General features: G+C 48.9%; 1 protein-coding gene across 1 annotated transcript in view; it reads right to left on the bottom strand.

The window, feature by feature from the left end:
- Positions 1-25,005, bottom strand: part of LOC138525759 (uncharacterized) — an 815,930-nt gene that overhangs the window by 624,104 nt on the left and 166,821 nt on the right. The window contains exon 4 of the mRNA XM_069635930.1: positions 23,655-23,801. Coding sequence (XP_069492031.1) covers positions 23,655-23,801 — 147 coding nt within the window. The remainder of the gene's footprint in view (positions 1-23,654; positions 23,802-25,005) is intronic.

Here is a 25,005-nt window from a genome sequence, read left to right on the forward strand (position 1 = left end):
AAAAGTTGGTTTAGTGTGGGATCGATTTTCTTTTCCTGCAGCTCTTCACCAGTATAACAAAAGCAGAGCTAAACTAACACAAACAATAACACATTCTTTTTAGGCTTTTCAGGTGACTTCACAGACTTTCACAACAACACATCCAGTACTACAAAAACGGGAAATGTAATTCAAACTGGTGTGTAGATGTTTTGTGCCTTCTGCTGTCTCTACATCGTTACCCTCTTTGCACTAGGCAGGATTCTATTTTAGCAAGCACATGCTTTGATTCCTACTAACGCAATCCTTATTCATGCTCTCATGGAAGCCACATCTGGGCAGATGATTAATGCTGCCAGAGAGCTGAAAAGATGAATACGCAATACCGATGTAGACTTTGAACAGGTAAACTCATACATAACAGATTCGGCCCATGTATCCAATAACATGTGGTATATGAGCACATGACCAAGCTGGGGAAATAAACTACGAAGGAGAGCTGCTATGTGTGCTCTCTCATCCCCTATGCCACGAGTACATCCAGAACATTTATAGTAACTGAAATTCGAACTACCATAGCACAATGCTTCATGCACTTGTCGCTCTGCACAACCAGAGGCCGATTTCAGGGGAGATGGGCCACATTAAAATGGATGTCGCGGAAGACGTTCCTGTATGAAGACAGTTATATCAAGCCTCAAGAGATGAGAACTACTGGAGCACTGACAAGACAAGAGTACATCCCTGATGATCCACACAAAGGAGAAGCCAGAATAGTGACAAAAAGGGAGTTATAATACTCCAAGACAGGACAAAAGGAGATGGGAGGAATGTCGGGATGCTCAGAGAGACCACAATTACTAGTATATGGGCAAATATTCACAGCTAAATGGTGGAAGGAGCGAATGGTTGGAAGCAAAGCACATGGGTTCCTAATAGTTCCAGTAGATGTGGTACAAAAGGAAAACAACGATTGCCTTAAGGAATGGGAAACAAGTGCAAAATTGCTCACCTGGGTAGAGAAAGCCAATTATACCACTCGAGAGTGCCGCATTGCTTTTACAGAATGATGGTCCAGTGAAAGTTGGAGAGAATAAAGAATGCAAGCGAATATCGAAGATACCAGGCATGAAGGTCAGTGACAAGTGCTAAAGGACCATTTCTGGGCCTGCGGTTCCAAGGCATACACAAAACTGGGCACCGAATTAGGGAGAAGTATGCTCTCTAGTGCAGCTAAACACACCAGAATTAGCAGTATTGTGGAAGGACATACAAGTGGACGAGTTCCCTGTAACGCTCACCTGACTCCCACGGAGGCGCAGGCCTGGTTTGGAGTGCTGTTGCCTCTTCTATGGTGAAGCGCAGGACTCGGAAGATGGACTGGACTGCACCGGACCTTCAAATCTGGCTTGTCTGACTCGCAGAAATATCCTTCTGTGTGTGAAAAGGGAGTATTAACAATCTGCGGGATAATGTGTAAGCCTCCCACTCCCTTCTCACCCTCCACGAAACCCTTCTGCGATTCCCCATGAAGTCTCACCTAAGGGTCTGAAAGGACGAGCTCTCCATCCTGCTTCTGATGCAGGGGCGCGTTGTAATCCAGTTACTTCACTGGATCATGGATTGTAGAGAGTTCAAGTTTGCTTGACCTTCCCGGTAAAGTTCTGTGAGAATTCGGTTTATAAGTATGAGCCCGAAATAATAATTGTCCGTTGACTCTATTTCAGGTGCAGAACAAAGATTCCGAGATGAGCAATGGAACCGACGAAGGAAACTCAGGTGAGTTGTTTAATGAGAGGTTCCTTTAGTGTCCTCGCATTAATGCGCTAATGCTTGTGTCTTTTTTCCCCCATAGGGGCCGGGGTTCGGAAATGCCAGAGATATGGCGCCGACCCGAAGTGAAAGGTGCAGTTCCAGTAGATATCAGGTAAGTCTTTAATGAGCGTTCAGGTAATGTCTTAGCATTCGCTCACTAACGTTGATGTCTCTTTTTCCCCTTAGGGGCCGGGGTCCGGAAATGCCAGTATGCGGCACCGACCCGAAATGAAGTGGGAATGACCCAACAGGTAAGTCTTATGATGGCAAATTAAGGTTTTCTTATTCTCTTCCCTAGCTCACCTTTGTTCTTGTCTTTTTCTCCCTAGGCGATGAAATGTGGTTGCGGATCCAGATGGTCGCTGATGAACATGGAGACGCCTAGTAAAGGTGAGTGGAATGCGGCGCTGCAGCGATCGATGTGATGTGCTTTTAAAATGAATGTCTTCCTTTTCAGGATCGTCGGCGAAATGTCTCCGGAATGCGGATTTAGCAGGTAAGGACTTCTTTCTCCTATTCTCTTCTCCCTTTGCAGGTGTTCCAGGATGCTGGCGGGCGTGGCAGAAAGTCAGGATGCAGGAGCAGACACGGTGAGCGTCCAGCTGCTAGATGCAGAACAACGCGAAGCCATCAAGTTACGTCCGTCATTCAAATGAAAAGTATTCACTTTTCCAGATTGACAGTCCAGATAGAGTGCCAGCAGATTTCTTTGACGAACCAGTTGTTTAAAGTCCTGTCCTCTGGAAGGTTTTCACTACATGCATACATTTGAACGCCGTCCCTGCCTCATGGAGGAATGCAGAAATCATTCCATTATATACTAAGGGTGGCAGAGAATCCCGAGCCAACTACAAGCCAATTTCTCTACTCAACACTACTGGAAAAATCTTTTCGAAGGTTTTCCTAAAACATATACAGGATGGGTTGATGGGAATAATATCATCCATACTATACAGACGGGGTTCCAGAAACGCACGTGCATGGTGGATCAAAGCTTCCATTTTCTTTTCCTTGATCATAGAGGAAGGAAGGTGAATCTATATGCTATCTTCATCTACCTCAGACAGCGTTCGATGGGGTGTTGCGGCAGAGGTTATGGCATGCTCTTGTAACGCTCACCTGACTCCCATGGAGGCGCTGGCCTGGTTCGCGCTGCTGTGACCTCTTCTACGGTGATGTGCAGGGTTCGGAAGACGGACTGGACCGGCCCCCAAATCTGGCTTGTCTGGCTCGCAGAAGTATCCTTCTGTAGGCGAAAATAGGGGATTAACTGTCTGCGGGGTAATGCAATCGGCCTCCCACTTTCCCCTCTCACCCTCCTCGAAACCCTTCTGAGATTCCCCGTAGCGTCTCACCTTAGGGTCTGGAAGGACGAGCTCTCCATCCTGCTTCTGATGCAGGGGCGCGTTAGTATCCAGTTACTTCACTGGATTTTCGGATTGGTGAGAACCAAACTTGCTTGGCTTCCAGGTAAGTTTTTTGATAAGAGGTTCCCCTTGTGTCCATGCATTAATGTACTAATGCTAGTGTCTTTTTCCCCATATGGGCCGGGGTACGGAATGCCGGGGAACAGGCACCGACCCGAGATGAGAGGTGAAATCCTTGTAGAAATCAGGTAAGTCTTTAATGAGCGTTTTTTGGTAATGTCTTTTCATTCGCTCATTAACGCTGATGTCTTTTTTTCCCCTTAGGGGCCGGGGTCCGGAAATGCCAGGATGCGGCGCGGACCCGAAATGAAGAGGGAATGAATGAACAGGTAAGTCTTAACATGGAGATTTAGCTTTCCTTATTCCCTTCTCTCTCACCTTTTGTTCTTGCCTTTTTCTCCCTAGGCGCTGGGGCGTGACTGCGAATCCGGATGATCGCTGCTGAACATGGAGGCGCCCTGTAAAGGTGAGTGGAATGCGGCGCTGCAGCGATCGACGCGATGAGCTTTTAAATAAAAGTCTTCCTTTTCAGGATTGTCGGCGAGATGTCTCCGGGATGCGGATTTAGCATGTAAGGACTTTTCCTTCTTCCATTCTCTTCTTCTCTTCCTTTGCAGGTGATCCAGGATGCTGGCAGGCGTGGCAGAAGTCAGGATGCAGGAGCAGACACGGTGAGCGTCCAGCTGCTAGATGCAGAACAACGCGAAGCACGTGTGGCTGTTCGGGTGGGGTTTAAATAGCCTTGGAAGAAGTTCCAGGTATGTATCCTTCCCCGACCACGCCCGGATGGTAAATTAGTCCCACAGGTAAAGTAGTTCCTTTCAGGCCTCAAGGAGGCCGGGATCCTGCAGCATGGTCTGCATCAGGTAAGTGCACCCAAGCACTCCCATAATGAGCCTGGCGCCTATGGCGCCAGGACTGATGTCTTTTATGAGCCTGGCGCCATAGGCGCCAGGACACTGTCCAAAGGGCCCCTATATGGGGTTGCTGGGTCTTTCCTTGGGGACTGGATGTCCGCTTTCGGGGACGCCGGGCTTGAACCGGCTCCCCGGGAGCGGGCATCATGACAGCTCTACAAAGTCGCGGGATTCCCTCTAGTCTTATCTATTGTGCAATCTCTGTTCACTAAAAACAAAGCCAGAGTTTGCTACAGGCTAGCAGGAGAGGTCACACCGCTGTTTGATGTAACTAAGGGGGTGATGCAGGGGTGTGTCTTCACCTCCCTCCTATTCATATTGAAGTTATTAACACCCTGTGCACGGGATGTGATCGGCCTAAATTAGGTTCTGAATTTTTCCAGCCTTCTTCGCAGATGCTGTACTCCGGTCGACAACAGCGCAGGGCATTCAGGCATCTTTGGAGTCGTTTGCGAGGATGGCTGGCGACCTTCTGCTTACCATAAATATACCATGTTCTCAAGCAGGTCAATTTCTATGACTTTGTTGACCACGGGAAGAAAGGTTGCTCGATGTTCTCCTTGCTGATTCATACAGCTTAGATTGTGAGACACTCAATTCGGGTCTTGCGAGAACATCGTTACGGCATTTGCCACGTTTTGAATGACACAGATACGCGGTTCTTCCTCCGACGACTTTGGGTGCAGCATACCACGGATTAGACATCAGTCTGTTACAGATGCAACACCCCAATTACCAGCGTTCAAAATTCATGAGACAGCCTGAGGTTACGGAGCACGAACGGTTACTGTTAAGAATACAGGAGTCATTCTGTGCATTTACTTCAGCTGGTGGACATCTCGGCAATCTTGGGACAGCTGTTTGCATTACTTGCTGACAGCGAAGAAAAACTCCATCAGTTCTGAGCAGTGTGCCGAGCTGCCTTCGTTTTTTGAGAGCCACGACAACCATTTTGTTGCCCACCGCCGGACTTGTCTTTCTGTGGGCAAGATCAATCATTACCTTCTCTGTCAAGGCAGTAAAACTTTGGCGCCACACTAGAGTTTGGACATATTTAGCAATATATTCACAAGCTGGAGATTTCGTCAGTCAAGCTTTTAACAAAGCCACGAATTGTTGTGGCGTGGTTCATGTTGTGTATTTTATACGTTTTTCAGACAAAAGGTTCCCCTGATGAATTTCCCTTGATTTTAGGGTATGTGTACTGTGTGAGGAATAAAACCTGTTGCGATGAGTGGATATGCATTTGACTGCGAGTGGACTAACTGCAAGATGTAGAAGTGTATTGTAAACTGAAATCTGTTTTTCAACAACAAGGTTACAGTATTCATCCATTTTGAACGGTGTCCGGTCAAAGGTTCAAATCCAAAAGTATCCAATGCCATAGGGTCAAGTCAATATGACCTAAAACAAAATGGTCGAATTTTTTTTTTTATATTTATATTTTTTGGGGTTTCTGTATAGGAAAAAAAAGTGATTTTTACCACAAAAAAAGGGGCTTGGAGGTGGAAGCCCCTCCCACCCCCCCAAAAATAAATAAAATATACATTTTGAAAAAAAGAAAAAAAAGAAAAAGACCCTTTTGTTTTTGGTCCTTTTGATTCAACCCTATTGTATTTCCATCCTTTTGATTCGATCCTTTGACCTATAACCATTTTGAACCTTGTGTAAAGAGGAAGAAACCGATTACTTCCTTGTTTTTTTATGTACCCGTCTTTTGTCTGTTATATATGAGTATGCATTGTTTGACAAATTATTGATTGTATTTGTCTCACAAACGAATTTGTTTTTATATTTATGTATCAAAAAAACTGAGTATTTTGAATAATCGTTCAGACTGACAGCAGGTTGAATTTTCCTACAGTCTATTAGTGATCTGTTTTTTGAGGCTCGTGCCTTTTTGAGTTTTTGAAGGTTTGGTGATCTTCCCTGAATTAGAGCGCTGTATATGAGACCTTGTGTTTTGTGCTAAAGGTTAATAACCTATCTTTGAGGGTTGAGGCTCAGTGAACAGGATAATATGTAATTTCCCTCACACCTCTTTATTGTATCAATCAATTTCTACGACTACCTGGGGGTCAGGTTTAACGGAAAAGAGTCTTGGCCCTCACAAGTTACAAAGGCTTGTGCATACCTGGAAAAATACACTGTGGAGTCAGAACATTCTTCAATAGTCACGTTAGAGGGGGGTGTGGCCAACTAGCATGCGATGCAGAGGTGATCTCTCGGTGCTCCTGAGGTTGCCAGGAATATCCTGCTAAATGAACGAAGATTTCTTCCACAACATCATCTGCATGCAGCGGAAGATAGATGGAACAGTTCGTTGAAACGTGGAGCTGAACTGGACAGCAGAGCCAAAGATCTACGTACCAGAAGTGCCACGACTGCAGACAACGTGGTATGGACAAAATGGCGGTCGCGACCAGGAAACAAGGCGAACTGGCGTGTGAGGGCCACGACTACGCAGAGACAGCCGTCCAGTAACCTAGACCCTTGAGACAGCGCTGCAGAGGAGATTCACTGCAGGTGCGCTGTGAAGTACTGCTGGGGGAGCGATATTTGGACAGCATAACCTCCCGAATAATACCAGGTGCATATAATCCATACAGCGAGGAGTGGTGAATCAGCGTGCGACACGGACCCCGGCGGAGGTGAACCGCAGTGGAGACACCCGCCAACCGTGAGTCCCGCGGTGGTCTGCCGGTGCCCCTCTGAGTATTGGTGGTCAGCGGCGAGAAGTGATGCATGCCCACCCTTAGGAACCCAGCAGAATAAAGACATCCCCTGAACCTGACCCGTTCTCGCCCGCGGAACACACCAGCACCTCAGCCCGATACGAGGTGAGGCTCACGTGGACACTGTGCGGCAGGGAGTCACTGCGGGTCCCGACGGCTGTTTCCTTCTCCTTTCCCCTGCTCCTCCCGGACAGAGGGAAGGGGACGGTGGGGCCCGTGCTGGAGGAGTGGGGGGGGGGGTTCACAGACAAGGCCTACGCTCGGCAGGGGCGGGACCTGACCGCAACACAGCAGCGGTGTACTGGCAGGGAAAAGTGCCCATTTGCCAAATAACGTCAGTGCCTGAGGGGAAGACGGTTATGTGTGTAGCAGAACACACTGGCACCAAAGCTACTAAACACCCAACGCGCGGTGCAACGCATGAACGCGACAACAGCCTTTACTGAGTACACACGTGTGGACACTTATGCACACAAAAGAGTCACAATAGCCGGAGCACAAAAAGGAGCATATAGGACACGGCAGACGCCGCTCCCCAGCTGCATAAGTGGCAAGAAGGACGCACCATAGGCTGTATATGTGCCCGGCCCACCGCAACATGGCAGATACTAACGGACGCAGCCAACCTAGACACCAGGGGGTCGCACTGTCTGTGGTCGCGGTTCCAGTAGCAGGCCCAGGGGACACGGAAGGGAGAAACAAGCGGCACGACTGCGACCACCTGCCAAACCAGTCTGACCTGTGGCCAATACCTGCATGGGGGCTAGATAACAAGCAATACTGTATGAGACTGACATTGACCCCACCACGACCACCATAAGCAATAACAGTACCGGCATACATAAGCACGCCGCTGTCATACCCATGCCTGACGTATCGCTGAGGTGCCCCTGTTGTGGCTTGCGATCTTGATCCTGACCTGCATATAAACCTGCTGACTGCAGAAAGGAAGTGTTTTCTTTACCAATTAGTACTTGCTTGAGGCCCGGGCATGGGCAAGGATAAGAGCAGAAAAATCACGACACAAAGCAAGATGGAACAATACACGACAGCCGCTCCAACTAACCAGTCCGAACGAGACAAGTCCACTGAAACCGGACACTGATGGCGACCTTTCCCTTAAAGACGTAATGAACGCCATCGCCGGCTCCCGGGCAACTATGGAGAAAGAAATTGACAATATCAGAGCTGAAGTATCCCTGTTACGACACGACCTGCAGAAACTTACCTCGTGCACGGGAGAAGCTGAGGCCCGTATATCGGAGACAGAAGATGGCATACGAGCAACAGGTCAACAGTTGAACGGAATGCTGGTTCGCATGAAGACACTGGAAGAATGGGTAGAGGAGGGAGAGGGATGCTCAAATAACAATATTCACATTCTTGGCTGAGAAAACTGAAGGCCCATCCATGGAACTTTTCCTCAAGCAGTGGCTATCAGACCCATTCGCACCAAAGGCCTTCTCGAAATTCTTCTCCATCGAGAGAGCCCATCGTGTTCCAACTGGCAGACCGATTCCCGGAGCACCACCACACACAGTAATTGCTAAAATCCTAAATTACAGGGACCGCGACACGGTGCTCCAGCTAGCCAGAACCAAAGGCTCTGTAGCCTACAATGGCTCGAAAATAGCTTTCTTTCCGGACTTCACTAGGGAGGTACAAAAAGCAAGACAATCCTTCGACCCGCTCAAAAGGCGCTTGCAGGCACTGAACAACAAATATGGACTGTTCTCTGCGCAGTTGAAAATCTACCACAATGGTACGACGGTACACTTTACGGACCCCAATATGCATGGAGCTGGGCAGAGAGCCACCTGGAAGGAGACTGGAAGCCAGCAAGCAGGAGGGATAATGGGCGAAATAGACCGCGCCCGGACAGATCACCACACGCACGACCAGAGGAAGTGCCCCAGATGGCTGATGAATAGTGCAGACAATGCTACTTCTGCTGCCCCACGGCTGTTTCCTAAGGAGAGGCCTGGTACGTCATCAATACTTATTTTCGCAAAGCGCAATGGCTACCTCCTGTACTACAGACAGCTGGTGGGCCTTAGCGAGCCACCCCCCGGAATCTTCCTTGTGAAGAAAGTAAGCAGCAGCAACTGGGGTAGTCAGCACTAGTTAATGTTTAGTTCGACAACTGTCCGTTCTTGACAGTAGTCCTTTATTGTTCGGGCGACAGATACTTTAAGTTGGGTGGAGTATGGGGTGGGGGGACTGGAGTTGGTATGTTTGGGTTAATATTAGGTCCAATAGCTCTGTCAAGCAAACCTCCCTGGTAGCGAGAAATATCACAATGCAAAGCGAACAGAATTCCCCTGCAGGCCTCAACAAATAAATATAGCAGGGCTCCCATCACACAGTTACAATACACCACAACACTGCACAGCCGATGCTCTGTGACGCACCTATCCCTCACCCTGAATGACAGAGGCCCCTAGCAGAAACAATACCAAATCCATCAGGATCATGACATGGAACTTAAATGGGCTTGGCAGCGGACTAAAAAGGCGCTTAGTACTGCAGCAATCAAATCGGCATACACTGGATCCCGTATTCCTAACCGAGACGCACTTGCAGGCACAAACTGTACCTTATTCAAACTAACTATCGCATAGCAGTGCATTCTGGTTTCACCATGGTGTCCCGTGGGGTACTTATTTTGTTACACAAGAGACTGCCCTTTACACTCTTATCCGTCACGCAGGATACAATGGGCAGATTCGTACACATAACTGGAACTCTCTGGGAACGCACCATGTCCATGTTAGCTGTTTACGCCCCGCTGGCCCTACTGTCTTCCTTAATTAATGATAATCACACACATAATCACCGGTGACTCCTCAGATCTGATAATAGGAGGAGACTTCAACAAGGCTATGAACACTGAGCTTGACCGAACAGACATCCACAAGAGGAACCCCTCCACGCGCACTAAACTTGCTACGTTCACCGACGTTCTATGTTTGAAAGATGTATGGAGACATCTACACCCTGACATAAGAGAATATTCACATCACTCCGGAGCACACGCCTCGTTATCAAGGACGGATTACTTCTTTCTTCCAGTGGTGAACCTCCACCAGGCGTGCCAGACAACTATTACCCAGAGGTATCTCAGATCACTCCCCTCTTATATTAGAGCTCACTACTAACAGGCCGGCCCCCCGCCTATCTGGCGGTTTAACAACTACTACTTGGGATTCCCAGATCTTGTGGAGCAAATCCAGAGGCCACAAAAACGTATTTCGAGCTAAACACGGGCTCTGTGGAGAACCTGACAGTGCCGTGGGAGGTATACAAGACAGTGCTAAGAGGAGAAATCATATCCTGGACCGCGGCCCACAGAAAGAAACACCTACGCACACTACGAGAAGCCGAAGCGAGAGTACAAAGTGCAGAGGCAGCCCATCTGGCCCACGACCAGCCGGAGACACACCGCGCGTTACAACTGGCACAAAAACAACTGCAAAATATAGCCTTAGACAATACCAAGCAGGCACATACAGCAATGCGCGCCAGGGTATACGAGACAGGAGACAAAGCGGGCACGATGCTGGCTTGGCTGGAGCACAGGGATAAGGGCCTCGGCCAGGTCAGGATGATTAGCGCAGAAGACTCAGAGCCGTTAATGGCAGACCGAGACATAGCAGGTTTCGCAACCTACTACGCCGAGTTGCATAGAGCACCGACCTCCCCTATTGACATATCAATCCTGCACTTACAACCGACCAGATAACCCTGCTAGAAAAAGATATCACAGAGGACGAACTAAACACAGCCATATCGGGCCTCCAATCTGGTAAAACCCCGCGACCAAATGGCCTCCCAATCGAAGTGTGGAAGAAAATAGGCCCGAACGCGATAACACCACACCTGTTGAAAATGTTTGAAACCTCACGTACAGAGGGTTGCCTACCACAGGGCCTTAGAAAAGCCACTATTATAGTATTACCCAAACCAGACAAACCCCCAGACAAGTGCAGCTCATACAGACACATCTCCCTCATAAATACAGAGACCAAAATACTAGCAAAGACACTGGCCAACCGACTGCAGCAGGTCATACCTTCACTAATAGACCCAGACCAATGCGGCTTCATGCCGCAAAGATCCACCCGAATGAATATATACAGGCTGCACTCCGCTTTAGCGAGAGCAGCCACTATCCAAGGTCCACTAGCCCTGCTCGCAATAGACTTCGAAAAAGCCTTTGACTCAGTCTACTGGGAGACAATCTGGGATATAATGCACAGAATGGGCTTTGGCCCGCAATTCATGAGCTGGGTAAAACTGCTCTACAAATCTCCAGTGGGAGTAACGAAAGTAAACGGATATGTCTCCAACCCCTTTGAACTAGGGAAGGGGACGAGAAAAGGTTGCCCCCTATCAGCTATGATTTTTGCGATAGTGATTGAACCCCTTGCTGAACTACTGAGATCCACAGGGACACAAAGTGGATTTCATTGGTCGGTCGACTTGGAGGACAAAGTGTCCTTATACACGGACGACCTGCTGATATAATTTAAAAAAACCATAAGATCCTGCCCCATAGTGACGCATCTGTTGGAAAGATACGGTTCTTTCAGTGGTCTATGTGTCAACTGGACCAAGTCCACTTTATTCCCAATAAACCAGGAGGACGACAGTGCCAGCCCACTTCCCCTACCGTGTAGGGAGGGAACAGTTTAGGTACTTAGGTATACAAATTACGAATAAACTCACTGCTTACATACCGAAAAACCTACACCCGGTGACGATGAAATTTGCGGAAGACGTCCGACACTGGTCAGCCCTACCACTGACACGGTTAGGCAGAGCGGAGCTTTTCAAAATGATGGCACTGTCCCGTTTCCTATACATGTTACAAAATGCCCCACTACATATCCCACAAAACGAATTCCATAAAATAGACCAAACACTCAGGAAGCTGTTGTGGTGTGGAGGCCACCCACACTTGGCACTTGCCACCCTTCAGAGATCCATATGGGAAGGCGGGATTGGGCTCCCCTGGTTGCAGACTTATTGTTGGGCCAGTCAGGAATGATAAACTGCACTGAGACATCTTACTACCACACAATAGGCAGAGGGATTTCAATTTAATCCGCGAAGCAACCGGGAGCGTATTAGGTAATAACATTGCGGCAAAAATGCAATGGTTTGACCCGGTAAAGGTGCACCCCATTATACCATTTAAGGGGTCCAGGCATTGCGGCGGTGTCCCCCACATCCTTTACATGATTGTGGTGCAAAAAAACCACTGCATTTTTGCCGTGATATTTTGTATTCACTGCCATTTTGGCCGCGATTTTAAGAAATGGAACCCCGGGAGCCAAAGAAGACTTTTTAGTGCAGGAGAGATGCGGCCCCTAGGGTTAAGGCCAAGGATAAGTCTTGCTGCCCTATTCTGGATAAACTGGAGGGGTTGCAGAGTGGAAGAAGGACGATTCAGGAGGAGGCTGTTACAACGGTGAAGTCTAGAGAGAACCAGGGCTTGAGTCACATTGAGCCTCTGAGGGCAAGTGAGAAAAGGTAAAATTCCTTCGAGAAGGACTTCTTGGCGATGTCCTGAGTTTGAGGGAGGAAGGAGAGATTACAGTAAAATGTTTGCCCCCTTCTCTTGTTCTCCTCGCCTGTAAGGCCTTTCACATGCACACGTTTCCGAAGTTTTCTAATCAGGTTCTGACCGAGACATTTTTTTGTAGCGTGCGTTAGAGAAGATGCATTGGTCCAAATGACCAGCTGCCCTCTGAGCGAAGTCGTCAAACTAGCACAGATTGGCCCTCAAAAGTAGCACAGAAATGTGGCACACATTGGCCTGAAGTGCAGTCCGTGCGTGCCTGTGTGACAGCACCGGAAGTAGGTGGGAGTCCGACAGAGAGCGCAAGGTTTATTTATTAATTATTTGTTAGTGCCAGGAACGCTATGAAGCCTGTAGGCCTCAGGGCACTAAGACCTAACACAAATACACACATAACAAAACTAACAGACATCGGGGTCATTACAGTTTTGCTGGTGCTGTAAAAGTGGCAGTAAAAGTGGCAGCAAAAATGCTGGTAATTCCGCCACCGGCACTTTTACCGTAGCGGCAAAACAAGTTTGCAGCTGGGGGCATTGATTTACCTCCAGCCAAGAGCAGGAGGTCAAGCTTGCCCCACTGGCAAAAAAAAAAAAATGCTGGAATCACCCGCACCAGTAATTCCGGCAATCCCCCTCGGAATGAGGAATTACTTACTTTACTGGCACTCTGGAAATTCCTACAGGCTGAGTGCCGGGGATGGCAAGCTCGTTTGGTGGTATCAAAATTTGTAATGACCCTCATAGACCAAAACACCTAGTCCAGGGTACAGCATCGGAAGGGAACAGAAGCCGGAGCTCAGGCGAAAACAAAAGGTTTCAGGGTCCGTTTAAAAATGTCCACACAGAAGCAGTGCCCTCAAGGTCAGGTGGCAACGTATTGCATAATATGGGTGCTTCACAGTAGAAAACGCCTCACTGGCATTGCTCTGCGGTACTAAGGCAATGTGAGGTCTCCCACCACTGCAAAGGAGAGAAGCAATACATACGGGGGCAGAAAACCCAGATCTTCTAGGAGGACCTGAATAATTATAATAGTACAGAACTGTTACTTATCAGCGGGGTTCATGTGTTTTAAACAAGCCATTATACAAATATATCAAACATAGCTGTATGCTTTTAAAGAAACAGTGCCAGGACTTGCATACTTTTTCAATGATCCACTTCTCAGAAGGGTTGCTGTTCTGGCAATGTCATTGCACTAGCGTGTGTTGGCTCTCACAGTGGAACATCAAAGGACTGAATAGAAGCAATGCTGGAGCTCATTGCTCCCTCCTCATGAGCAGGTGTGATGATTTCCGGGAGGGGGGCAGCATGAGAATCTAGAATTGCTCTAGGAGAGGGGTCCTGCACAGTGCTTTCCACCCAGCTTCTCCGCCCACCATATGACTGGCACGCGACCTTTCAAAGGCGCCAACCTATTTATAAAACTCTTTATTTGCAGAGAGGACAGACCTTTCCTTTTCCCACAGGGCCACGGCGGTCAGGTTTCGCATGCGTGACACCTCGAGCCGGTCCTGATTTTTCCCAGGCCTGCTGGGACTTGGGAGTTTTATTGTTCTCATTGTAAGCATGGGCCTACAAGCGCCAGCCAGGCGCAGGCCACACCCCAAAGAAAACAGAGGTGAAAGGGACAAAACGTGCCCAAACCTGACAATCCCTCAACAAAGGTTTAGAACACCTTATTAAACACAATAGTGTGTCAAGGGGCAGAAAGTACCTGGAGCAGGGGCTATATGCCTGAACAAAACCTCAATCACACCAACAACCATGAATCAAAAAGTACATTTTATTGAAAAAATATAAATAAGATACATGGAAAATTGTGACCAGACAAATCGGTCAAGTGACTCACAAAATGTACAAATAATAATAAAAACCATTACTGGATGGTATGTACGTCAGGGAAAACAAGTAGGGTTATAGAAGGGTGGGTTCCAAAACACAGAAAGATGGTTATTGTGTCTGGCTACCACACCTAAAGTGTCAGGTGCTGTGCAAAATCAAGCAATGTAACACAGTCACACACTACAATCACACAATCTGAAATCACTCGTACTCATTCTTACTCATAACCTCATTCACCAACATGTTGCTTTCCTTACAGAAGTGAAAAAAGAAAATTCGTAGGAAATTCGTCAAGGTCTAAATGTAGTCCACAGTGAGCACGAACAACGAACATAAAACATACAACAGAAATATATTCTGCACACTATATACAAGACAATGTTCAAAATATATACATATTAAAGTGATACATGAATCAAATCATCAATTGCTCTTGATACACACTGGCGCTAGATCTCAGTGAAAAAGGCAGACATCCAATTGTATAAATCAAACTGGGCGCCACTTCAATAGAAAAACTAATAATCCTATTACAAGACACAAAGAACAGTAGCGGGGTTCACAGAGGGTGAAAACGGAATGGCTAAAAACTCGCATCCATGTGTTATAGAACTGCTATATCCAAACAAATGGGCAAAGCCCCTAGGTATAGCATGGTAGAGTAAAACTCCCACTCAAGGTAATTATAGAGAGAAAGGTGTGAAAACTAAGAATTGTTTAAAAGTAGTTATTACAGTTATATCCCACAGGAGCGGATCCTCCCAGGGCCGCACCGCAGCGCGCTTCTAAATTTAAAGGGGGAGACATTTTATTCTGGTGTGAGGGGAGTGCGGGGGGGGGGGATCAGTTTCCCGTCCATGGCGAGGGGCGCCCATGAAGTATGGAGGAAAGGTGACTAAGGACTAGGAGTACATTAGTCACTACGGTGAGTAATTTATAATTTCTGATGCTTGTTAATCTGCTTAGAATCACATGCTGTGCATAGGCCGACATCCAGTGGTAACCGCAGAGTATTTCATCTCGTCTTTTGAGAATCGAAACGTCGACATGGGCGTGCCTGTAACACTATCCCCAACGTGACATGTAGTGTACCCAAAATCCCTCACGCGTCGAAGTCCCTCAGATTGTTTTTTTCCACCCAGTATACTGGTCGCCTTATGTGGAGCTATTCACGAGCCATTGCAATATCGTTATATTTAATCGGCCTTTGGTCGGTTTTATAGTCTCTTAAGTGTCCCTTCCCTCGATGGCTGTTTCCTGAACTCCGCCGAAGCCTACTACTGGCCTGCTTCTGGCCCGCCTACACAGTAGGGAGAGTGTGACGAGGGGCTTGGTGACGATCAGTGCTCCAATTCGGAGGCCATTGACTTCACGGCGGAGCGCACTCGCTCTGCGTCGTCCGGCCACTCCAGGCACAACGCAAATCTGCTATAGGGACTGTACATCCCGGGGACAAGGATGCACATTCTTCTCACACTAAGTACACAACCACCAGTCTGTCTTTGACAAAACAGTGTAAATCCAAAGGGCCAACGGGCACACCAGTTATTTCGGCGGTGCCCCTCGATCCTCATGATCGGCAGCCTTCCATGCGCCCACAGGAGTGGGAATCGTCCGGGCAGTCGAAATCAAAGGGCGCTACAACCAACGCTCAAGCGACCGCCGAGAAGCATCAGAAGAAGGCGCTGACGCCGCACAAGGCCCCGTTTCCGCCGAAAACTCTGGCGCAACCGCCGGCCCCGTCCAAACACCTTCCTGTGACGCCAAGTATTACCGAAAGCATTGCTAAGATCGTTTCAGCAGTAAATCAAAAGCAACGATCAAAAGGACTCGTCGGAACCTACGGCTAAACCAAAGGACTCGTCGAAACCTATAAGATAGGCCTAAGGGCTTGTTGAAACCTAAAGATAGGCATAAAGACGCGTCCGCGAATGCGCCACAATCAACGGAACCTCGAGAGGACTTTTCAGAGAGCCCCGTTTCTCTTTCGTTGACGTTAAGAGGGAAATCTCGACGTTCTACGGAAGAAGATCAGCTAGAAGAGCTTTTTCCACCCCTAGACTCCTCTGGTTCCTCAATAGGGACCAGAGAAGTTTGAGATGTGTATGAATAGGTTAGAACGATTTGTAGACTTCTCAGAAAAGCTCCCACTCAAAAAGCCTCGTGAGGAGGGCCTTTTTACTCCTGTGGCAACAGCAACATTTCAAAAAACCTTTGATCCCTATCAGGAGGAAGAGTCTTATGACCTCAATGGCGATGGGATCCCTATAGATCAATTCATCCAAGATGAATACCCCTTGGGGCCCCTGTGGGGGATCCTATTGACCCTACAGAGGGGTGGGAAGTCGACCAGGAAGACGACCCTCGGCCTTGGGCATCACCTACTCATTAGGGGAAGCCAGTAGCCAGCCGTCAACCCGCACCAACTACCAAAAAAGTAAGTGTGGCATGGGTGGGGAGTAGAGCAATTACTCTACTCCAGAAATCTCAGCCACTCTACATTAACCTACCTCTAAACTGTGATTGCCTGCGTATGCCACACTCAGACGGATTTGTAAATGTTAGCACGCACCACACCTAGATGTAATCAAGAACCTGAGTCTGAGTCATTTCTAGATAGAATTGTGCATTTTAGCAAATACCACAATTAGATGGAATTGTGAAATTTGGCAAGCCCAGGACCCGACAGATTTGTCAATGACAGCAACTGCCCCTTAAAACTGTCACATCTAGATATTGTCCACCAAGAGATTAGTATTCATACCACCGTTTTAGCCTAGCAATTCGAGAAAGTACACTGAATAATTTACGGTTATATTCTGCCTCTAAAGACTGTCACATCTAAATAGTACGCTCAGAGATTAATATTGTATTTTACCTCCAAGGCTGTGTCACTACTAGACAGAACGCTGAAAATGTAATGAGTTGTCTCCGACCCACATCTAGATAGTGTGCTCAAAGATTATTGTGTTGTAGTTTACCTCTCAAAACTGTCTAACTTCTAGTGCGTTGAAAGTTTAGAGTTGTACTCTACCCCTTAAGACGGTCATATAGTGCGCTCAAAGATTACTAGAAAGTTGACTTAGATGAATTTGTGAACATTACCTTGGGTCGCATCTAGACAGAAATGCGATTGTTAGCATGTTCCACACCTTAATTGAATTGTGAAAACGAACATGTCACACACTTAGATGGAATCATGATCATCAACCTGCGTCGCATCTAAATAGAATTGTACATGTTAGCACGTCCCACACCTAAATTGAATTGTGAATGGTAGCATGTGTTACACTTAGACGAATACACGAACATTACATTGGGTCGCATCTAGATAGAAATAAGATTGTTAGCATGCCCCATACCTAGATCGAATTTGTGAATGTAAACATGTTCCACACTTAGATGAAAGCATGAGCATTAGCCCAAGTCGCATATTGATATAAATGTGAAAGTTAGCATGTCACACACTTAGTTGGAATTGTGAACGGTAGCATGTCCCCCACTTAGTGAACGGTAGCACGTCCCACACTTGGATGGAATTAAAATGGAAGCATGTGCCACACTTGGAGATGAAATCGTGAACATTCATTATATATTATGTCCTCAAGATCAATACTGAAAACAGAACTGTGAATGTCGGCATGTCCCACAATTGGATGGAATTGTGAATATCAGCATGTGCAACACCTAGATGAAATCGTAAACATTAGCCTGTGTCGCTTCAATATAGAAATGCCCATCATAGCCCGAGTCGCTTCTTGATGGAAGAGCGAATGTTAGCATGCTCCACACTTGGGTTGAGTTGTGAATATTAACCTGAATCGCATCTAGATAGAAATGCAAATGTAAATGTTATCACCCCCGACATGTGCATCACTGTGTACCCTGCTTTCCTGTTCCCCCATGCTGTTGCTATATATCCTAGCGCCGTAAACCCCAGCCCCCCCCGTCTCTTTGTGTCCGTGTGTCGATGTGTTCCCTGCCATCCTGTTCATGTGCCTGGTCTCAGGCATTTTAAAATAACCATCATATCACATCAGTACGCTTACTCTCTACTATACACCATCATACAACTAGAACACAGCTATACCCCTGATTAATTCGGCCTAGCTGTAACATAAGAATACGACCCCATGAACACCTCATCACCCTGATAAAATGCAGCTAGCCGAGCACATTCCGGCCTAGTTTACATATGCGTCCTTCAGACCTAACGCAGCCAGAACCCAGTCTGGGTGTCCACCCACCAGACTGCACACAACCAACTGATATCTTCAGCACCATAGCTAACGCCAGGATGCAGCTACCATCCTGTAATTACATCAGCTGCACAGCACACATCTGGTGCACCCACGCACCCTACCACACAATCTCTCTCTACTGACTTGAACTACGGTTCCCGAGGGCATTCAACCTACCAGCGCTTTGAGGTCATACCAATGATATAAATAGCGCTATATTAATGCCAAGTGACATAACATAACACAAGCATGTTTCAAAGTGCTAGGAATAGAGCCCCCCTGAAAAGACATGTTGACTGCGGACGTGATTTAAGTGATCAAATCAGCAGAGATGTCTTTAAACAGAGCCAGCGGGATGGCATCAGCTGTGGAGGCAGATTTCAAGCCATGAATAGCCCTGAGTATATCCTGATCGGAGAAGACAGGGAAGGCAAGCCATGAGGCAGTAAGAGCGGGCAGTTCAGGGGGAGTCTGGGCAGCAGAGGGCTTATCAAATGCATCACTAATATCATTCAAAATGGGCTCAATCTTGATTCCAAGATGGCCACCGATTGGTGAACACTGTGGCACCCAAGCTCCCTGATCCGCTCTGGGCCAGACGGTGCCCACAGAGGCATAGGAACAGCGAACGGCCCTCCCAGGCTGATTTTGCCCCCTCCTTCAAACACCTGCCAGGTGGAGTGTCGGATGGACTGGGAAAGTGCAGAGAGCACCGGGTGCTAAGAGGCGGAGGGCACCGGAGAAGATACGACAGAGCAGGCATAAACACGCCAGAGGCGGCGGCTTGGCGGTCCACTGCGGTCCCTACATGACACAAATCACGGGCTCCCAGCGCTGGCACAGAAGCCTTCAACAACGCTTGGGGACTCTGGCGGCTCAGAGCATCGGATGTGGCGTGCTCCCCCCACATAGAACACCGCGAGCATCGGGCACATCGGCCCAGCAGGGGACCCTGCTGGCAGGCCTTGGAGGGTGTGCAGCGCGCCCAGGAGGGGAAGAGGAGACTGGGGCAACGCGGGCCACTCAGTAATAGCGGGCCCGAACTCAATGAGGCACTCTGACTGCAGGTCCCCGTGGCGGAGATACAGCGCCCGACTCGCCCTGTCCCATCTAGCCAGGGCTCTAACGCCTCGGGCCTGAGAGCAGCTTCGGGGCCTCGCGGGGCAGCCCATCACGCAGGTCGGCGACTGGTGGAGGTAGCAGCAGTCAGCCCTGGGTGGAGTCCCCAGGTGGAGGCAAGGGCATGAGGCGCCCAGATGAAGGGGCCGCCCCAACCCTGCATGAAACCCCGCCACTAATTAGGCCCAGAAACAAGTAAGGAGAGCAGGGTGGGGGGGCCTTCGGAAAGCTTCACTTGGACGCAAGCCTCACTTGGCCACATCTACAGGGGGGTGGGGGGCACACCTTAATCAGAGTCGACAGCCAACACTCAGGACCAGAGTACAGTGGGGAGACCAGGGCCGGGGGCCCCCAGGACGTTTAACAGCTAACCAAGCCAGATGGCGATTTCCCCCAAATGGGCCCACCGCGACCAGGCAAATCCTGCCCTGAATTGGAGGAGCATTAACCTTGGAGGCGAGGGGGCAGGCACGCCTCTAAGGGGCACACAATCTCGCCCGATCTGCCCGTCTCTGGGGCTCAGAACAGGCTGAAACGTCTGAGACTCCCGGGCCCCCTGAGGCCTTACCGACAATTGCACTAGAGGGCTCTTACTAGAGGGTACCGCGCTGGCAGCCCCCTAAACCACAGCAAGTGCATGTCAGATCTATAGGGACATTTACTGGATCCAGCCAAAAGGCACTCTACTCCACCAACGCCAGCTGGCTCAGTGTGGGGGACGAGAGCCGGCAACAAAACCCAGGGGTCGGGACCGCTGTCCAAGGGTGGCAGTGAGGCCCCCGGCAGTACCCGTTCAATGCACTAACACCGGCCCAGAGATTCCTACAGCCGGGGGTATCCGGACTCGAAATTAGCTCCTTTTACAATTTCAAGGAATAGATCCAAATATCCTTCTTCAGCCACAAAGAGCATAAAAAAAGACCCAGTATGGGTCACTCACCAGAATCTGGTCGAGGGAGCCCGATGCGGAAGGGGACTCACACAGGGCAGAAGGAGACGGTGACAAGTCAGGACTCCAACCATGGCCCACAGGATGCCCTGGTCACGCACCCGATGCTTAAACAATTCCTAGGAGAGATGGTGGATAAGATCACGCCAGCAGGCCAAAGGCAGATGGACACCCTGAGGGAGGATCTTGCTGAAGGACTCAGGGAAATTAAACGGGACATTAATAAAATAGAGACGAGGGTTCACATTAATGAACGGGGCATACAAGAGATGACGCGCAGAAAACGGAAACCCTGCTGGAGACCCTGGCAGTGACCACTCAGAATCTGGAACTGCAGGCTGAGGAGTTGGAGAAACGCTCCAGACGGATCAATATACGGGTTAAAGCCCTGCCAGAGGCCATTCAGACCCAAGACCTCACGCAAACCGTAACAACCATATTCATGGATCTTCTAGATGAGGAATCGAGCTTGGATCTCCAATTTGATAGAATCCACAGAGTAGGGATTACCCGGGCAGAGCCCGGCACTAGGCCAAGAGACGTCCTAGTGGCATTTCACAGCTTCATCACAAAGGAGAAGATAGGAAAAGGCTAGAAAGGCGGGTCGCATCACCTACAACGGATCCAAGATCTTCCTGTATCAAGATCTAGCACAGGCGACTTTGGCTAAAAGGAGACGACTGGGGCCGGTTTTGACGCACCTGAGAGCACAACAAGTTAGGTACAGATGGTCTCATCCGTTTGGCCTGACCTTCACCTGGCAGGGCAGGCAACACAAGATCACGACATGTGAGCAAGGCATGGATCTGCTGGGAATTGAGGAGCAGCAATCAGCAAGCGCCGCGGAGACACCACCCCGCCGCAAAACACACAAATCACAGGAATGGACCACAGTAAGGTCCAAACGGCCAACAAAACCTGACCACCCCCCAGCACGACACAATGAGCTAAAAAAAACATCCCCGGCGGCCAAAACGGTCCACCGGAAAGTCCCACCAGGTACAGCCTCTCGAAAGAGAAGAGTGGGTAACACAGTGAGTCCGGGGAGGGTACTCGCTATATAAGGATGTGGCACCGGCACAGGCAAACATTAGCTTTACAGGAAGGCTATTGCGAAGAAGGGGGTGGGGGTGAGAGAATCTTGGAATGGGATGGGGAGATCATGCGTTGTTCAGGACTGGGAAAGCGTTAAGAGCTCAGCTCTCATCGATACGACACCAGGGGGGAAATCTGCCAGCTGAGTTCACCCAGGGGGGAAACCAAGGGGTGTCACAGGGGGCGGACAAAGGGGGCAGGAGGGCCCAATGCTGATCCAGGAGGCAGAAATCGGCTAGGGCCACAGGGTCGGTTGTTCTGTTGGTTGGGTTCTTGAGGTCTGAGAGGAGTGGCGGGAGGTGGTCCTTGGTGGAGTGGGCTAGGCCTTTAGGTTTCAATGGGGGCGGGAGGAGGGCAGTTTGCCGATCGGGATGTCAAAGGTGATGGTGTGGTGATCTGACCATGGGCAGGCAGGAGATGTTGCAGTTGAGATCAGCAATCCTATCAAGAGTGCGGCCATGGTTGTGGGTAGGATCAGCGATTTGCGGAAGGAAGCCAGCGTGATCAAGAGACATGGCTATGCTTTTGGCATGTGTGTTCGAGGGGTCATTGAGGCACAGGTTGAGGTCACCTAAGATGGTTTGGAGCTCAGATTTAATGAGGGATTGATGACATGAGAGATATTCAGCGAAGGAGGCGATGAGGGCAGGGGGTCACTAGATGAGGTGGCGATTGATGGTGCATGTTGGTGAGATGGAGAGCTTAGTGGCGAGTGATTCGCAGTTAGGGATGGGGCTTGAGTTGATGCGTCTGATGGCAAGGATGTTTTTGAAGATGAGTGCGACTCTGCCACCTCTGTTGAGGATTCGGTTGTTTCATAGGATGGCATAGTCGGGCTGGATGGCAATGGATAATGCAGGAACAGCGGCAGGGTGGAGCCATGTTTCTGATATGGCAAGTAAGTCAAGGACGTTGGAGGTCAGGAGATGATATATCTCAGGGGCATGAACTGGGACTTACCAGGCGTTGATTAAGGGACGTTTGAGAGGAGTGAGGTTTTTTGGTTGGGCAATGTGAGAGGAGGGTTGGCCATGTGCGCATATGGTGGAGCTTGTTTCGGGTATGGATGGGGGGAGGGGCGGAGGGGCTGTGGATGGGGGAGATGGTAGGGGGGGGGAGGGTCTCCAGATGAGGGTTTAGAGACGATGGTTCCTGGTGGCGATTGATGGAGGAAGGCTGGTGAGAGCAGGGGTGGTTGCAATGGTGTGTGCGAACATGGGTGTCCCGGGCAGGGGAGCAGGATTAGCATACAATGGGAGTTCCACCTTATGAGGGCCAATCCTGAGACCCAATTCCTCGTATTGTACCACTCCCCACCTCACAGGTCGATGGGCTCACAGGGCGGCACCCAGACGCTGCAATCTCCTTGTGGGCGCCATGGGGACAGAAACAGTAAATTGGGGGATGGGGGGGCTCCTCCCTGCGCTGACAGCTCCTCTCCTGGTGCAAGCACCCCACTTGACCAGCCACCATGCTTTGTCCACTCTTCCTTGCTGGTCTGAGATTGCACTTCATAGGCCATTCTTAATGGATCTAATTTCTTCCAAAAGTAGGTGCATGTCTGCTTTTGTAGATCTGAAATCCTAAAATAACAGATGTTTTACCACCTGCCAAGTCCTGAATTTCATTTCTGAAACTCTAGTTTGGCCTTTTTTGTGGAGGTAATTACCACCACACAAAAGCAATGTGTTTGGTACCACATGCAGTATTATGAATTGGGACTGCAAAATAAGGAATAACAAAAGGATCCACATGACATGCAATTATGCAGACCCTTGGAATTACCAGATGTGGCAACGGGTTAGTGGCATTTCTACAGGAAATACTGCCAACATCGTAATTAGGATCTAAGTGTGCAACACTACGGCAGAGTAAATGCCAACACAGACACAAAAGCGCAGGTATTTTTGTGTTACATTTAGCATCACTGATCCAATATTTATACTGACCTGGTTTCCATCACTTCTCGAAGAATCTCCAGCGAGGAGGCTCGCTCTTCCTCAAAGCTCCCAGACACCTTGTCAGGAGGGACTACAGGGAAAAATATGGGGTCTTCCGGGATGAACAGATAGCGAAACAGGTCAAAATGGTTTATTCTGAAAGAGAACAGCAGAATGAGACATTGATCACACAATGTCAAGGCTCCTACTTCTAGCATAACTATGTTAAAAAATGATAATACTATTATTAATGACAATATTATAGTAAACATACTGATAATAATCAATACAATAGCAAATCAGTGTAATAACTTCTTTCCTTTTAACATTTGCTCCTACATTGTTCTGTTTTAACATTGTGATTAATAGGTGTCACTATTACCCAACTCAAGACATACTCCAGAGTGGGATACTGCTGGGAGCAGCAGGATCTACGTAGCACGTTGGCATGGCATAGAAGAGCCTGGTGTGATGACTCAGCCATGATTCCCCGAGAAACTCTTGCCTGGGACCCTTCTCATATGGCCTGGGAAAGGCAGATGCTTCCTGATCCGGATGGTGTTCTGCAGGAGGATCACATGGAGGGGGAAACAGGTCAGGAGGAAGGGTGGGGGGGGAGGGGGGACTCCCGTCCCATGTCAACTTCCCCTGAAACCCAACTCTTGGAATGGCTTATTGTAAAACAGAAGAAGAAAACCCAACTTTGCCATTAGAGACTTCAAGTCCCATAATTCCCCAAGTACTGGAACGAAGAAGAGGGCCAAAACGGTACAATGTTGCAGGAGAGGTCAGATCATTAATGGAAATGACCCACACCTGAGGGAGACTGATCGGCTTAAAATGCCCTCTGAGGTGCAGGCCATTGATGAGAAGCAGAGTCAGTGAGATGAACCAACAGAAGCAGTGTGGTTTGTGCAGGAAGCCAGACATAAGCTGGAGGATAGAGAGGATGCCGGGATCACAGAGCGGCAGAGATCGGCTGCCGGTCCTGAGAGGGTCTGGGTCTTTCAACTCCTGAAGTGCAGAGGTTGCGCAGCGGGAAGCAAAGGGGAGGGAAGCATTAGTTTCCAGGAGGCTGTCTCCGGTGGCTGGCGTGCAACCGAGAGCCTCTAGGCCGTCTCTGGTGGCTGGCATGCACGAAAGGGCCGCAGGAGCAGAAGGCGCTCCAGTAGCAGGTGGTGTGGGCGAAGCAGCTTGCCGGGTTGCAAGGAGCCACAAAAGCAGAAGTTCTGTGAGTGGCGAGTGGAACGGAGACGCAAGTCTTACCCAGGGAGCGCACATGCTGGTAGTGACCCCTGGAGCGCTCTGTACCCACTCATGTGTCCAAGGAAGGCGTTTATAAAGAGAAGCACTCGCATTG

This window comes from Ambystoma mexicanum, chromosome 7p (assembly GCF_040938575.1).
Source record: "Ambystoma mexicanum isolate Mex_15411 chromosome 7p, UKY_AmexF1_1, whole genome shotgun sequence".
NCBI classification, from domain to species: Eukaryota; Metazoa; Chordata; class Amphibia; order Caudata; family Ambystomatidae; genus Ambystoma; species Ambystoma mexicanum.